Here is a 17,107-nt window from a genome sequence, read left to right on the forward strand (position 1 = left end):
ACCTGGTCCCTGTTTTTATTTATTTATTTCTTTATTTTTATTCGATACTCAGCGTTCTGTACCCCTCACCATCTCTGAGTTTTCTGGGTCTGGAACAACCCCTAGGTCACCTTTGACCCCCCATCCCTAAAAAAAAAAAAAAAAAACACAAAACCAGCAGTAGGTCCCCTTTCAGCCCCTATTTGTGTGTGTGATGCTGATCCCTGTACACTGCTGAACGTGTGGCTTCATGTCCTGTTCCACACCACTGCGGATGACTGTGACAGGCTGCCGTGACAACCGGGCCAACAAAGAGCTGCATTAGGAGGCGATGCTGATAATAATGCAAGAAGTTTACACCCAACCACTTCATCCTGAATTAAAGATTGGTACAATTGCAGCCTACAGTCACCAATTTGATGTTTGTGCGATTCAAACATGGCGATTACGAGTATATGATTATGAACTGGAGCACTACGTGACAGATCCCTCCAGTAACCAGCAGCAGCGTGCCAAACCAATCCAAACCGGTGCACGGTTCCGGTCTAATTAATAACACTGACCCGCATAAGCGTTAAAAAATGGCAGATATTTAAGACATTCCGAGTCCACACAGAAGGCAAAGGTTCACCGTGCAACATATTGGACCTTCCGTTCACTTCAGTGGCGCGCTCAGATTTTAATGATGATGATGTCAGGTGGAGACAGTAAACAAAGGTTTATTTCTTTTATAAGTGTGTGTTAATTATGGTGCCACCAAAAATGGCAATTAAACAAGAATATATCACAGATCATGTGAACTCTTTAATTTTTATACTTCAGTCGTGTACGTTTCTGACAACATAATCCCACTTTCACTTTCACGTAGGGGTACACCCTAAAGGCACAGTAATTGGCGCTTGGAATGCTCAGGTTTCACTAGAGTAGGTGTGTGTGGGTAACTGATGATAAAGTTGAGCGTCTTAAGACATCTGTGTGTTATTAGCACTTGGCTTTCAGATGAGCTCTTCTCTGGGAGTCAGACGGGTTAAAGGCCTTTGTTGTAAGTCAATATCTTGCAGTCTGTTGCTGCGGCAATTTCTGGTTCCACTTCAGATGTGCGTATCTAATTTAAAAAGAGAAAAATCATACATTTTAGAACACATAATCCTCCCCACAAAATCCATGAGGTTGTTTATTTTGCTGCTTTTGTATAATCCTGCCTATAGTGTCTCCTGCTATAAAATGATAAATAAACAAGGGGGTCTTCAGCATGAAGAATGAAAGGAAATTGGAATCCTCCTCACCTCCTTCCTTGTGAAATCTCACAGTTACAAACGTTTCAGCGCAATGTGTGAATGAAATTACATTATAAGTAACCAAAGTAAAAAAATAAATAAATATAAGAAAAAGCATCAGAAAATATTTTTTTTCGTGTGGACCATAAACCCCCTACATTATAATTACAATACATTAATTATACAATACATACAATACAATAATTATAATACAGAAATGAACAGAATATACACAACCTCCTAAAGGTTACTCATCTCACTAAAAACAGAAAAACACTTTATCAGACCAGACGGGACCTGCGCAATGTCTCCAGAAATGATGTCCCTACATGAGTTCTAAATATAGATAGCATTACAGACACATGGTATAACATGGAAAACCAAAAGGGAATCCCTTTCCCATTAATCCATTTTCTAAAACATACTACTGCAACCTGTAGAGAAACACAAGTTAGGAACAGAATCCAGGTCACACACACACACACACACTCACACACACACTCACAATCATTGCCCTTCTCGTACATAAGGTGTGCAGCTTGGATTGGGAAGTCTGATATTTAACTAGAGTTGAGCAACCCCTCTGTGGTTAATGGTTACACTTCACACAACAACTCTATATCTTACATAGTGCTCAAGAAAATGAACTCCTGGCCCTTCATAAGTGTAAACACACAATTCATCTAAACTGCTTTTTGCACAGACAACCTAAAGGAACAAAACAGCCCATTCATGATGGCAAGAAGACAATGAACATTCATTATATCTATAACACAGAGAAAAGCACACACACCGCACTCATCCAACCCAACATCCAGCGTGCCCTGACATTATCTAACATCGCAGAAGAAAAATACACAACTTAAAAAAAAATACACAACTCAATTCTTTTTTTTCGGATCTCACAATAGTCCCCGTCCCATTTTGTAAAACCATTCACTCTCATATTTACCTGCATGCAAAAATAAACCCATTTGCTGGTAAAAGTCCAAAGCAGATCTAAAACGTGCAATATTTTCCCCAGAAACAGATGGCGCAGGGTTTGTGCGAGTGTGTGCGTAAGAGAGTGCGAGGCGGGATCTGAAGCAGACAACCCGAGGAGTGTGAAAATGGAGGCGACGGGGTGGGGAGGGATACGGGAAAGAAGGCCCTTGGAGCGGCTTTTTGGGAGCATTCTCGTCTGGAACCCTCCGCAAAGTGTAAAAAAAAAAGAGAGAGCGAGGGAGCGAGAGGATGGAGAGAGAGGGAGAGGAAAAACAGAGACGCCCGAGTCTGGCAGTAGCACATATGTCTGCAGATCAGTCACCATATGGACAAACAGATTATTACTGAGGACACTTCAATCTAAAGATCCCTAAAACAGAGGCGGGGGATTGGGGGGGGGGATAAAAAATAAAATAAGGTGCTAAAATACCATAAGGGCGCAGGCAACCTGAGATGCAGTAAGGAAGTGTGGTATTATATAAAATATCAATAATAAATAATGATTCCTAATATGTCCCACATTTGTAAACCCACTAAAGCGACTTGTTGGTTAACTGTTTGCAATCATCGGCACACTTTCTGAACCTGCTGAGTGGTTTGCAGAGTTTTAGTGGGAGAGTAGTGCACGGCAGTGACCAGTAACATAGAAACAACATATTTACGGAACCACATTTAATAAACAAACGTGCACATTATTTCATCGTCACTTCATTCCCATTGCCTTGAAAGAAAAAAATGTCAATTGGCCTGGTGACAGCTTTCTTCGAGGGTGGTCACATCCTCAGCAACCTATCGTACTTTCAGTTACTGTACACTGGTCACCTGCCAATACTTGCTGTCGGCATCATGTGTACAGTTGCGCTTACTTTACAGGGCAAAATCGGAGCTTGTTTGCTACTGTAAAATGCTGTCTTATTATTAATACTTATTTATATAATTAGATATATAAAAAGATTTAAAAAAAAAAAAAAAAGAAGAAAAAAATGTATTGACAGGCATGGGTTTAAACCATCCAGAATGAAGAATTAGTGTGTGTGTGTGTGTGTGTGTGTGTGAGAGCTGTCAGTCTTTGCGCTCCTTCCATTTAAAGCTCTGGTCATTAAAAAAAAAATCGAACCAACAAAGAGGATAGTTTCTCTTCCTCAAGACACAGGTAACTACCAAACAGTTCTTTCTTCTTTTACATAAACCCTGAGGACACCTTTGATATTACTGACATATAGAAGTCATGTCACAATCTGAACTTAAGACTAGTTCTAAACGTAATTGGCATGAGAAATAAAGGCATCATGACATTATCAAGATCCTGACCTCATACAGAGTCTGGATGGGGCCTTTTCTGAAACTTAAATACATTCCATAAAAAGCATACAATGTGATTTCTTAGATTTTTTTTACATTCTGTCGCTCACATGTACCTATGATGAAAGTGACTCATCTTTTTAAGTGGGATAACTTGCAAAATCAATTTTTGTCTCACTGTATGTGATAATCCATTACACATTTTTTTGTTGTTTTGGCATGTAATGCCATCAGATTGTACCTGTGACTGCTGCGGAAAGAGGCTGATGGCAACTGGCAGAGCCAGACTGAATGCAGAAAGACACACCAGAGCATGGACTGGCAGGACCAGACGCCGATTCCTCTGCAGCAGTGGCAACCTGAAAGACACACACACCACATGCCATCAGTCATGATTCCCCCATCACAATGACGACTTAGCGTTAATCAGGTAATCATTTTGGTGTGATACTGCCAGTGAAACAGCAATGTCTCAGACAGGTTAGCCTCCATGTGGTTTGTTAGACGTGTTTAGACATGACGCAAGTGTGTCTGATTGAAAATGTCTTTGTGAACACTTCAGCTGCACACTTCACACCAGTTTCCATCTGCAGGCTTCTGCCCGCAATTTGTAAGCAATGCATTCTTCCTCACTAAACTGACTTCACCAAAGCGGCAAGTATGCACCAATTGCCAAAAATCCCATTGATATTCTTGGACCCCTTCATGCTGTACCGCATGTAGCGTGTTTCCTGAACTAGTTTAGAAACGGCAGACTGCGTTCATATATGTTCGCTGTGCTGGTGCCAGAAATTACAGCTGCCATCACATTCGTGTAAAACCGCTGCCAGGTGCGCACATCTGGATACCGCAGTATTTCTGATTTCACGTGGACTCCGGTCTCTTCAGCTGAAAAATATTCATATAACGTTATTCATGCAGGGACAAACTATTAGCCTCCAAGCAAAGACTTTTGGGAGTACGTAAAAAATCTTCTTGATTTTTGCCTATGTATAAACATTTCTCAGTGTTTTCATGACTAATAAGACTGAAAATTGATTGGAATGTCCACTGCAGAATGGTCATGACACAATTTGCTTTGTACAGCAATCAATCAACAATTCAAATCATGAGTCAATCACATATCAGGTTCTTGGTTCAAGATTCAACACCAAAGGTGCATTTAATGAAATGTAAGTGAAAGAATTCAAATAGCAACAATATAATAAATGTAACACAAAATATTAGCAAAGGTGCCATTTAGTAGATTATTATTGCCTGTAAACTGTGTACTGCACAGCTGCATCAACATAGTTTACTGTACATGTAGAGAAACAATCTCAGTTTCAGTAGATTTCAGCAGGTGTAGGGCAGTTGGGGGGAAATTTTTTCTTCATTCTGCTGCATGCATCAAATGATCTAAAATGCCACCGCGGTGGGAGGAGCTTGAACAAGTCGGTTAAAAAAAGTGCACATCACAAATATTCTTCGATATTATAGTGTAAGAAGGGAGATGTTAATTAATGCCCTCTTTCATTGTGTACACACATTAGCGCCCTTATAGTAAAATAAAACAGACAGTAAAGTCTGATGAGCAACTGTGAAGGTATGAAAAGTTACTTCTGTTAAAGTAACACACATACACACAAACCTGGTGGTCACACTTTGCCTTTCAAGAGTTAATTACACTTTTAGTGCTGCACTTAAACCCATTTCTCCTTCCCTTCATCTCTTCCTCCCACTCATTCAGTCTCTCACTCTTTCTCTGCTACCCCTGCCCCTCTCTCTCTCTCTATCTGTTTCTATCTTCCCCCCATGTCTGGAGAGAGAGAGAGATGCAGAGCATGCTCAGTAGGGGTCCTCCGGAGCACTGAGTTTTAATGACAGGAGCGGCTGCTTAATGAGCGACTTCATTATCACATATGAGATTTACACACACACACACACACACACACACACACCTGCTATAGACATTAACATATACAGTATATGCACATAACATGGCTCTCTAAGTAGGCATACAGAAATGAACACATTAAAATATTTAAAGAAGACAAAATACAACAGCTACACAATGGCAAGGTGATATATATGGATGGAAGTCACACATCAAGGTACACACATTCCCCCTTCTGTCCCTCTCTCTCAACAGTCCAATCCATCACATTCACTGGCTTCATTGCTGCTTGACCCCTGTTCTTGCTCCATTGAGATGCAGTGAGGGTAAGTTGACAAGTAGCCCCTCTTCTCACATTCACCAATGCCCACAACATTCTCACACACACAAACACAATTCTCAACCCTTTACTGCCACACACAGCAAAAGCTCAAAGAAAAGCCTCCTATTGTAGATGTTCACATACACACACATTCATACTGCTAGAAATGTACATGCATGCATCGTTCTCTTGCTTGTGCTGTCACACACACACACACACACACACACACACACACACACACACACACCTGGAGTCTGGAGTTGTCGAGAAGCCCGGATAAAGAGCTGTGATTGTGAGAGACATCCACCTCAAAGATCCACATACCAAAACACAACATACCGTCACACACTCACACACACAGGCAGCAGCTATATAAACACTGGTTTCATTACTGGATCATTAGAGTCACATCAGACTTTTTTTTCTCCTTTTTTTCTTTTGTGAATGAACTCAATTCGCTGCATACGCACATACACAGTCCATGCATCCACAATGTACACTCTCACAAAAATAATAAAATGGACAGACTGTACAAACCTCTCGAGCAGAGCCATGACGATGGGGGGCAGGACCAGAATGGGCATGGGGAGAACCACACGTGTTAGTGCTGTTTCTACCAATGCCTGTCATTAAAAACAAAATATTGCATTTTATGTCACTTTCTTCTTGGATATGGAATTTTTGTATCTTGCTCACATTTTGATATTCATTTTGAAATATACACTTCCTTAAACTTCCTTAAAGGATTTATTTTGACATAAATGTCATTTCCAAGTGGCTAAAAGTAAAAGTTATTTTACTGAATCAGGGTGCCCATTGTCATCACCCAAATGTAATTTCACCTTCAAATTAACTGCTAATCCTAGAGCTTCACAAGGTGGTGCCATGCACAGCCGAGAGGGAGAGAGAGAAAAACATTGAAACATGCAGCTTGATTAAATCCTTGTGCGATCATCTTTTATTCCCATGGTAATCGATCTGTTTTCTGTCTTTCTCTCTCATTCCAAATATGCAAACCTCACACTAACTGTTCTTGCTGCTTTTTGCCAAAACAGCCATGTTGTGCTATATTTAAATTTATGGCGTTTATCAGACACCCTTATCCAGAGCAACTTCCAATCAGTAGTCCCCCCGCAGACACTCAGGTTAAGTGTCTTGCTCAGGGACACAATGTTAGTAAGTGGGCTCTGAACCTGTGACTTTGTAGTTTGCTGGTTCATAAGCAGGTGTGTTACCAACTAGCCTACCACCACCCCTACAAACCTCACAACATCCCTAAGACATCATTTTACATGAAATAGTTGTATATTTAGATATTTTGCATGATAAGATTAATTTTACTATTAGTATTTAGCATTAGTTGAAAAGGGAAAATAATGTGTCTGTCACTGGTGTTAGTGCATGTCTGCTGTCTCTGCAGGTGAGGTAACGCTCACTCACGTGCCTAGCTGCAATTCGTGAGATGCCCACCACTCTGCCCTCCTCGTCCATCACGCTGACACCCTCCTCCAGCTCCGTGTGCCTCATCAGAACCACGTTGCACACGTTGGCGCAGGCTTTCCTCGGAAACACACACGACAGGCCTCATAAGCAAGGCTTAATAACCCGAATGATCATAATTACACAATTTTGGGGCTGAGTTAATTGGTTGAGAAGATATCAGAAGCTGCCTCCCTATAACCAGCATGTGCACACTCACAAAAACACGCATTCATATACAAACACACACACACTCATCTACATTTCTTATTATCTGCTAGCAGGTTTACACTGCAGTAAATCTGAATAATTTTATAATTTGAACTTTTTTACTAGCTTTTCTGAATTACAATGCTTCTTATCTTCTCAGAACTCCCTCATTTTCAACTTGCTTTAACTCTATTATCAGTCCAGCATTATTCATAGCCATAGTTTTATATTTTTGATGACTTTTTATTTAAATATTATTATTTTATTGGATGACTTATTATTTAATATTTGACTATTCTAAAATGTAATTAGCATGTAGCACAGCTTATTTTTTTCTAATGCAATCCAGTGGTCTTAGTCTTGACTACCTATTGACAAGAAAGCCACTAAATCATCCAATATGAAAAATTTTGAATGTGCTAAGTGACCAGGAAAATACATATATAATGATGTATTTGAATCATTTTTGACCTTAGATTAGCATAATAAATAAATAAATCCATTAACCAATTACACAAACAAACATTTAAATACATTGCTTTCTTTTTTCAGTTTATAATGTAGATGTAATCAGCAAAAAACTGGAGGAGATTTGAGTGTCTGGCAGATCAAATGGAATTACACATATTCGTTTATTTATTTATTTATTAGAGAATAGTTTTCACTAATATGTCTGGTACAATGTCTCCTTGTCTTCTGTTTTATCATGTTTTCAATGTGTCATTTTCAGTATGTTCAAACAAAGCTTGGCACCGCTGGGTGTCATTCTGTGCTTAATTGTATATATTTAACAATGTGAAATATATGCATGTGTACACATATATGAGAGTATGTGTGTGGGAGGAGAGAGGCTGTTTCTACAGCGAGTCTCTGAAATGTTATTTGAATGACAGATTGTTTGAGGTTATTACTCCTAACCTCCTGCTTTAAAAGTCACCATAAAAAAATGAAAGAATAAAAGAAAAACAATCACATTTCCAACATCATCACTTCTGCTGGGTTCAATTAGCTATGTTTAATTATAATTTATACCTAAAAGCTGAACAACAACAAACAAGCACACAGTAAACAGATCTGGAGCCCTGACACACTGCCTCTTCAGGGCTAATTATCCAATTAGCTTCCAGCGGCCAAGCCCTAACGAGCAGCCAATTACCATCTCATCAGAAGGGGAGACCTGTTGATTTAATTAAAGGGGTCGCGAGGGGGTTATTTAATTACAACCCCAGGCATCCTGGGAGAAACCCTTGGATCCCTTTGGGCTGGAATGTCCCCTGAACACTGAAGTACTGTTTAAACAATACCCAGGGCCAAAATCACAACACAATATAAACAGGGGACGCTGTGAAACAAGCACACACACACACACACACAAACAAACATACATTTCCATGCCACTCTTACAAAAACTGGACCTACCAACTGCAGGAAATGGAATGAACCTCTGGACAAGAAGACGAGTGGCTGGACGGAAGCTCTGAGCTTTCTGCACAAAAATGCTGAGACCCACCTGAAACACACAGCCAATGCACAATATCCAATGTCTGCCAATCCAGCAAACATGTTTACGAATGTTTCTAATGTCATTTGAAAATGATTAAAAGGGGAAAATTTGGTGGCATAAAAATAACAGAGAGATAATTTATCAATTAAGATCAATTTGGTATTGAAAAGTCATTTTACATATCTAGGACCCCTTTTATTTGCAGCTACACTCATTTATTTTCCAATCATTATAACCAGTAATGAAGATTTACCCTAAACTATTGTTAAAGCCATAACTGTACACATTATATACATTACAATGAATGAATTAATTATTGTGTTCCAGTTTTTAAATTAGTATATTTTTTGTGGACAGTGGAATTTCATTTCAATGGTCACAAAATAGACCAACTAAAAACATCCCGGGAAATCTACACATTTTCTGACTGTGTACAAAACATCTATGCACTCACACACTCAAAATGCATTATATTCTCTAAGGAAGTCAATCCACATGGGCCATTGCCTCTCTCAGGTAGGGGTCGTCAGAGGGACCCTGTTTTAATTAGTGCCCCCCCTCCGTCAGCCATCCCCTAGGATGCCCAGCCATTTGTGGATGTCGTCACCATGGTTTCAGCTGTCATGCCATTAGGAATCACAGCGACACCCAGCAGGGTGGCTAATTGGCTCTACTGGCCACAAAGGGCGGGGTCAGGGCTGGATGTGAGACCTTCACAATAGTTAATTGTACAGGATTAGCCTCTGATCACACTATACAGTTAACCTGTCATAATCATCCATACAGATGGCATTTGCTGTTTAAACCCTCACTTAAATCCAACAGGGTTCATTTCCACTTACAATAAACTCACAAATTAATTGAAATATAGAATTACAAATGCAGCCACAGTTGTATATCGATACTCACAGCAATGGACACAGCACTGGTTACGGCTCCAGTGTAGCCCAAGATAAACTGTGACCCTGTGGTGGGCTGAATTAATAAGCATATTAACGAAATGAATCATGGTAAAGTTTCATCGAAAACTTTATGATTTCTTTTAGCACAGTAATATTCATGCCTACAGAAGGTCTGGGGATTTGTAGCTAGTGGTTTTGGTGTCAACAATAAATGGTGATTTATACTGTGACAATAGCAAGAGTGTAAAAAACTGATTAACAAACGTTCCTGTTACCCATACTGCACCTGGGAAGCATTGCGGTTGCTGTAGTTAACACAGGCATTATGACTCTGGTTCAGACACTGAACAAAGAAACAGTGACAGTGGTAAAATAATGAATATTGCCATAAATAAATACATTTTATTTACATGCATGTATATTTTAAATTAAAAAAAGCACCTGCCAGAAAACTGTAGACGCAAGCGTCTGGTTAGGCAGAAGCAGTCCGACCACCTAAAATAAAGAACAAAATGAAAAAATGCATCAGAAAAACATTACTATGTAAAGATGCAAGGACATGATTAGCACACATATTAGATACTTAATAAAAAAAAATATCATACAGGTTTCAAAGTGTTACGACAACCTGCCTACAACCTGTCTCACTTTTACGTGCGCACTGGCAGAGAATTTCTAACATGATTAGTGAGAACGTACCACTGGAGTACCAAAGGGAATGTAGCCTGGAGGAACAAAAGAAATGCAATATATAATGAATTGACATTGTAGCTATTAGCAATGTTTGTAGGGATATCTGTGCAAAAACTACGATGTATGAAATATCTATATGTTACCCTAGAATACAGTTTGCACTTTTGGTTAGTTGCAAAATCTAATCTAATCAATTATATATCAGCTCAGTCTGTCTTATAATATCAATGTGTACCACTAGAGATGATAAGGTATGGTATTGTGCAGTACATCCTCAGTTCCACACAGAAGAAGAAAATCAACATGTAGTCCATGAGTTAACAGGTAGTCAGTGAATACATCAGTAAACACTGTTAATACCTGATCTGTGTCAGCTGCTCAGTTTTTTTTTTTCACATTTTCACAACAAATTGGGAAATTGGGCAGCCTGGATACTGATAAATGCTACACTGATTCTGTGTCCCTTTCTCTCACTCTCCTCTTGTGAAAATTGCTGTGAGTTAAAGTCCCGGCGTGGTTTGAATGTGGACGTTTATAAGGACTCTTGTGATAGCTGCTTTCTGGTGATATGCTGCCCTCTATCTGATGCAGTTGTAAAACTGTACACATTAAACCTAAAAAGTACATTGTGAACTGGTCTAATCTCTATTCTGGGTAAGGCAGGAGTAAAGGCTTTTTAAATGAGTTTGATTTTTCCCCTGCATCTACTGTGTTTGTTTTGCTGAGATTTTGTCACAAAAATGTTTCAGTGTAAATTGAATGGCCAAAAAGTCTCACATGCTTTGGAAACATGGCCAGTTTTATAAGGGATTTTCATAGAGCTGGGTGTAAAAGTGGCCCTCCTCAGAAATAATATCAGTCGGCTACTGCCAGCAGGGGTTGTTCCTCCGTGCAGATGTTCTGACACACTGAGGCCGTGTGTGTCTGTGTGTGCGTTCACACCTCTTTTGGCAGGTTATACTGGTGCTGATACTATTGCCCTCCTCCACAAGCACCTCTGATCTTCCCCGACTCTGTCAGCCCTGGTCGCCCTTTAAAGAGCTGTTTTAACACAGAACCAAAATACTCCATCCACAAGTCCCAACAGCACCTCCACACAGTGGGGGCACACATCCTAATCAGTGCCCAGCTGAGAGTGACCTTTCCCATCCTCAGGCCAGCCGAAAGCGCCCTGCTGGGTGCAGATCTCTGCAGGCCCAATAATGAGCCCCAGACAGCTATCCACCACCACGCTCTCACACACACACACACACACACACACACACACACACACACACACAGACACACCTGACATCCGAAAAGGCATGAAGATCTTCGCCCCCGTGTCTGGATGGATTATTGCCTGCAAGTTCATGAGAATCATGAGTGGAGCCTATATAATCCATAAAACAAAATTACGCAGAAGTCAATTAGCTGGTAACATATGTTAGATTTTGTTAACAAATTACAATAAAGATATATTCATAATATAGATTATTATATTGCAGAGAATATCACAGTTTATATATATATACACACACACACACACACACAAATTATTTGTTTTCTGTCTTATTCTTGCTGCACATTATGCCTGAATTAAAGATGTAAATGAGATGGGCAAACCTGTTTCAGCATTCAGTGTTGCTTACCTGCTTTACTTTCTGAGCCTTCCACAGCTGTGCCATGAGAGAGAAGCCAAGAGGTTAAACAGTAGATGCACATGCCTTGCAAATGCACATGTTGTCGACAGGCAATTTGGTCAGCAGTGGTTGAGAGAAAGTTGTATATTTCTTGTAGGAGAAATGTTCTATAAACAGCACCTTGAAAACACAACACAAGTTACCAAGGGCTTACCTGTGAGTTGGTCACATTTGAAGGAAGAGTTCCATTTTTAAAATGCTCCAGGAGATTCACGCTCTCATTCAGACGTTGCTGGCAACAGTCACGCAGACAGTGTGAACCACTTGTACTCATAATCAATCATCATTTACATATTTTCACAGTGGACAAATGGAAAGACCAACAAAAAAAAAGTACTAAATATGCCATAGGATATAAAAATCACTGATACTGACACTAATTAAGTGTTCAGTTTAACTGGTTTCAGTAACTTATTTATAAGCTCCAGCCTTTCATGCAATCGCAATAACTTCTTAATTTTGGATGCAGCCTACCTCAGACACGAACAAGGTGCGTGGATCAATCACATCCAGGAAATGACGCAATCGCCCATAAAATGAACTCTAACAATGAGAAAGTAAGACATCTTTTTGTGTGAAGACATAGCACTCCAAATAAAAATGCAATAATATATGACCATAATTCAATATGTATGCAAATCCCTCTGGTTCACCAGGACATGGAGCCCACAAGTCTCGAGTGTCCTGTTGGTATCGGAGCCACTTGCTCCTTTAAATGCTCTAACTAGGGAGATGGGGCATCTGAGGAATGTCTAATTCAGTATCCTGTGCAATTTTTATGGCATGCCGGGCGTGTTATTCTGCTGAAAGTGGCAATGCCATTGCCATGAAGGGGTATTCTCCGCATCAAGTAAATTCCACATGAATCCCAGTCAACCCAGAGACCACTCTCCGGCACTACACTGGTTACAAACTCTCTCAAGAGTCAGAGCTGGAGGGTTTAATGTTGCGGCCGATCGCTGTGTTCTTCTCCAACTTCCCGCGCCCAGCTGTCGGCAGGCGCGCGCGCCAGCTGTTCCGGGGCGCGCGGAGCCACGAGGGCGCGCCAGTTGTTTTCGGGCCGGCAGGTGCGAGCGCCTGATTGCGCGCCGACGCCAACTGGCTCCTCTCGCACCCGTCGGCACCCAAAAAGAGACAGAGATAATCTCTCGCGTCAATTAAACGACAATTAAATCCCTAAACGCGCGAGCGGAACCCGACATTCCAGAGTTTACCTCGCGCGCGTGGAGGAACAGACGGATCGGTTTACGGGCGACTGAGGCGTTGCTCGGCAACGGCCTCTCTTTCGGCATAATTAACAGATGTGATCAGAAATGACTTTCAGAAGCGACCACGTGGGTCATTCCAGAACTGGAGGACAATTTCTGCATCAAGAGGTTGACCCCTTATTTGATCATTTTCAATTAAACATTTTAAATAAAACCAAGAAGTAAGCCATGAAATTATTTAATTAATCCAGCTCAGGCATCAAAGGTACACTTTTAGGGTAATTATATTTTAAAATATAATTTCATAAATATTTTGCAACTAAGTAGTTCCAATCTTGTTGATATGCTTTAACTTGAGATAAAATGCTAATTTTATTCATTCCAATGTTCATTTGAAACTTGTCTTACACAATAATAATTTTTTCAGCAATTTCTGCACATATATTTTAGAATTGAACAGTATAGAGGACATGACATAAATGTGACAAATAAATAATCAGTATCACAAGCACTGTCTGAAATGAGACAGAATTGTGTAATATCACACCAGTTCAGGTCACGTTTCAAATGAATTTGGAATTTCTGCAGAAAATTATTTTCTGATGCTGCCTGTTTCCTTTTTGGCCTCTCCCATTCAGGGTCGCCACAGCGGGCCAACTTTTGCGGCAGATGCCCTTCTTGACGCATTACACTGGCTTGGGTTCGCCACCAAGAAATGCACTGTCACGTGTTTCCCCAGTGGTTTGGTAGAAAAATATATATACAGTACAGGCCAAACATTTGGACACACCTTCTCATTCAATGTTTTCTTTATTTCCATGACCATCTCACTGAAGGCATCACAACTATGAATGAACACATGTGGAGTTATGTACTTAACAAAAAGTGGAGACCTGACCTCCACAGTCACCGGACCTGAACCCTGTCGAGATGATTTGGGGTGAGCTGGAATGCAGAGTAAAGGAAAAGGGGCCAACAAGTGCTAAACACCTCTGGGACACCAAAACCATTTCAGTTGACGACCTCTTGAAGCTCATCGAGAGAATGCCAAAAGTGTGCAAAGCAGTAATCAGAGCAAAGGGCGGCTATTTTGAAGAAACTAGAATATAAAACATGTTTTCAGTTATTTCACCTTTTTTGTTAAGTACATAACTCCACATGTGTTCATTCATAGTTTTGATGCCTTCAGTGAGAATCTTCCAATGTAAATGGTCATGGAAATAAAGAATACATTGAAGGAGAAGGTCCAAACTTTTGGCCTGTTCTGTATATTTATTGATAAATATCGACAAATAATATGCCGCTATGATCCGCAATTGTCCTCCGGTTCTTCCATAATTGGCGCAAGGGACTCGAACTGTAATCAAACTTTTTAGTCGTGCGTTGAAAACGAGTGTAACATGCAGCCACCGACAGAGGTCGCTGTTTCGCTCATCTGCTCTGTGCCGCAAAACCACCGCTTTGAAAACAGGCCGATGCGCAATGGCTAGAGTTTCAGAAGGATTCATAAGCCCAGGGCGCTAACTAAAGAAAAATGGTTCTTTGTTTTGCTTTCTTACTAGAAGGCCGGAGTCACCCAGTCGCCTTGTACAAAGGAATGCACTGAATGTTGGCCAGGGGACACTGGTTAGGAATAAAGCACATTTTTAAACACAAGCTTTCCGGTTTGTTTCCATAATTACTTATCTTTATTGGGGTTGTCTGGTCACTGACACCTGGTTATTCATATATATTTTATATTTCTATAGCTTGTCACTGTACATTTGCACTCGTACATACATACATATGCCAGTATGTATGCGTTTCAGTACATATACACGTGTAGTTATATGCATGGCAATAGTAGTATATATATGTGTGTGCACATATGGGCCTAATTTTAGAATAACAGCGTTTTTTTCATGTTAATCACATTCATTATTTCTTCTAAATGAAAACAAATGGCACAAATGCAGCTCTGAACCCCGACTGAAGCAAGTTTGATTCCCGCCTGCTGCCAGAGACGAAATAAAAGTTTGCACAAAGTGGACTTCCGTTCTGCGAGGTTTACCTGGTCGAAACGAGATTCTCCGAGTCTAAATGGAGGATATGAGTCCGACGGAGACATTATTGAGGATTAGCCACTCCGGTCGCTGTGTTTGGAGAACACTGCCTAGCTGTGACTATAAAACTAGCCTCGACCACTCCGCTACAGTGGAACTTGGAACGAGCCCCACAAAGACTCATGGGTAATGTAGTTTCACATTGAAATGAGTTTTTCGCCTAACACAAAAACATACACTAGAACGGAAAGAAGCGTAATTGCTGGAAACCCATGGTGCACAAGGTTGTATTGGTCGAGTCATAACCACTTATTAACTACTTTAACAATATACTAATGTAAAGGTTTATTTAACTGAATTTACTTGACTTACTCAATAATGTCTGCTGGTTTTCATATTCACGCTTCATGTCATTGTCATGTCATAAATACTGACATTAATGTATTTAGTCCATTTACGTGCCATGCTCTTGTTTATCTCATTAAAAGACAGTGACATTCTTGCATTTACAAGGAACAAGCTTTATTTGGTCCAAACACTATGATAGACCCCATTAAGATGCAACTTGTGTTGGTATTGTGTGCTAATAAAATATAATGGCCAGGTTAAGCTGAGCAAAGTCTTTTGTTGGACATTTTACGTAGGAGGACATCTCCACAGTACCTTTGTCCATTACCATCAGATAGAAACAGCCTCACATGATGGCTGAACAACACAAAATACAAATAGCATCAGCATCAAGTAGTCTGGTTAAATTGTATTGTCCAAAAGGTCAGAACTCAGCCATCTGGCACTGCAAAAAGTCATAATTAAACAATAAACAGAACATATGCTGCATAATATATCCATAAAACTGAAGATGTTATAAATTCACAGCCATTTATGAACACCTGCTCTTCCTTGAAATTCCCTAAATAAATATTTCATATATATATATACATATATATATATATATATATATATACACACACACACACACATATGTGTTTGTGTGTATTCTAAACATTACTATCCACATTAGATTTGGTTTATTGTTATTTTCTAATTACATCTGCCATTTTTACAGACAGAATTCATTTAATGAACAGTTATAAATTATGTTACACACCCTACATATATATATATATATAAAAAAGAGCAAAACATGTAAGTTTTAGAAAAGTGTCACTTTTATTATGAATTCTGCATACAAATCAGATCTACTGTTCTGGACCTTAAAACACAATAGTTTACCTCTTTCTGCCAAAAGAGCCTAAATTCACTAAGTGCTGTGTATTTTGTGTGCTCATACACACAGAGAAGGCTATTTCACCACCAGTGAGAGGCAAGTGTGCAACGGACAACCACAAGTGATGTCAGCTCTATCATGAAAGGCAGAAATGAGTTTCGCAATGACAATCACAACTTTTCCCTCACTGACCTAATATGTAATTTGCTCCCCTCATCTGCTGCATGTGACACCAGAACAGGTAATCAGGTCAAAAAAGTGACAAGTGTTAATGAGAAGAAAAGACAGAGGGCTGATGATGATGTTGACATCCATTCAGGGAAATTCAGCTAGCTATTAAAGGAGGAAGGGAGGAGAAAAACTGTCTTTCCATCTTCATACACACATTCTGGAGAAAGCCTTTTACACATATATACTCT

General features: G+C 39.9%; 1 protein-coding gene across 2 annotated transcripts; it reads right to left on the reverse strand.

Moving 5' to 3' along the window:
- Window positions 1-770: 770 nt before the first annotated feature.
- sfxn5a (sideroflexin 5a) lies at window positions 771-15,605 on the reverse strand. 2 transcript variants are annotated; one of them, XM_028996566.1, is made up of 14 exons: window positions 15,469-15,605; window positions 12,685-12,753; window positions 12,365-12,442; window positions 12,160-12,186; window positions 11,816-11,870; window positions 10,535-10,560; window positions 10,277-10,330; window positions 10,122-10,178; window positions 9,843-9,908; window positions 8,849-8,939; window positions 7,181-7,296; window positions 6,278-6,363; window positions 3,784-3,901; window positions 771-1,084 (listed from the first exon to the last, which is right to left on the reverse strand). In XM_028996566.1, the coding sequence occupies exons 1-14, from the start codon at window positions 15,523-15,525 to the stop codon at window positions 1,007-1,009; spliced, it is 978 nt and encodes a 325-aa protein (XP_028852399.1). In that variant the 5' UTR covers window positions 15,526-15,605; the 3' UTR covers window positions 771-1,006. The 2 variants fall into 2 exon arrangements, with proteins under 2 accessions (XP_028852399.1, XP_028852389.1); XM_028996556.1 differs by having other exon boundaries at window positions 11,816-11,900.
- Window positions 15,606-17,107: the final 1,502 nt, after the last annotated feature.

The sequence above is a fragment of the Denticeps clupeoides genome, chromosome 1, assembly GCF_900700375.1.
Source record: "Denticeps clupeoides chromosome 1, fDenClu1.1, whole genome shotgun sequence".
Classification (NCBI taxonomy): Eukaryota; Metazoa; Chordata; class Actinopteri; order Clupeiformes; family Denticipitidae; genus Denticeps; species Denticeps clupeoides.

Bases quoted from the DNA above. Each gene is read 5' to 3' on its own strand.
- sfxn5a (XM_028996556.1), bottom strand. From the start codon at position 15,525: ATGTCTCCGTCGGACTCATATCCTCCATTTAGACTCGGAGAATCTCGT. The intron at 10,331-10,534 runs GTACGTTCTCAC...TCTTTATTTTAG, and splicing joins TTCCCTTTGGTACTCCAGTG to GTGGTCGGACTGCTTCTGCC. The intron at 7,297-8,848 runs GTAGGTCCAGTT...TTCCGAGGAAAG, and splicing joins CATTCCATTTCCTGCAGTTG to CCTGCGCCAACGTGTGCAAC.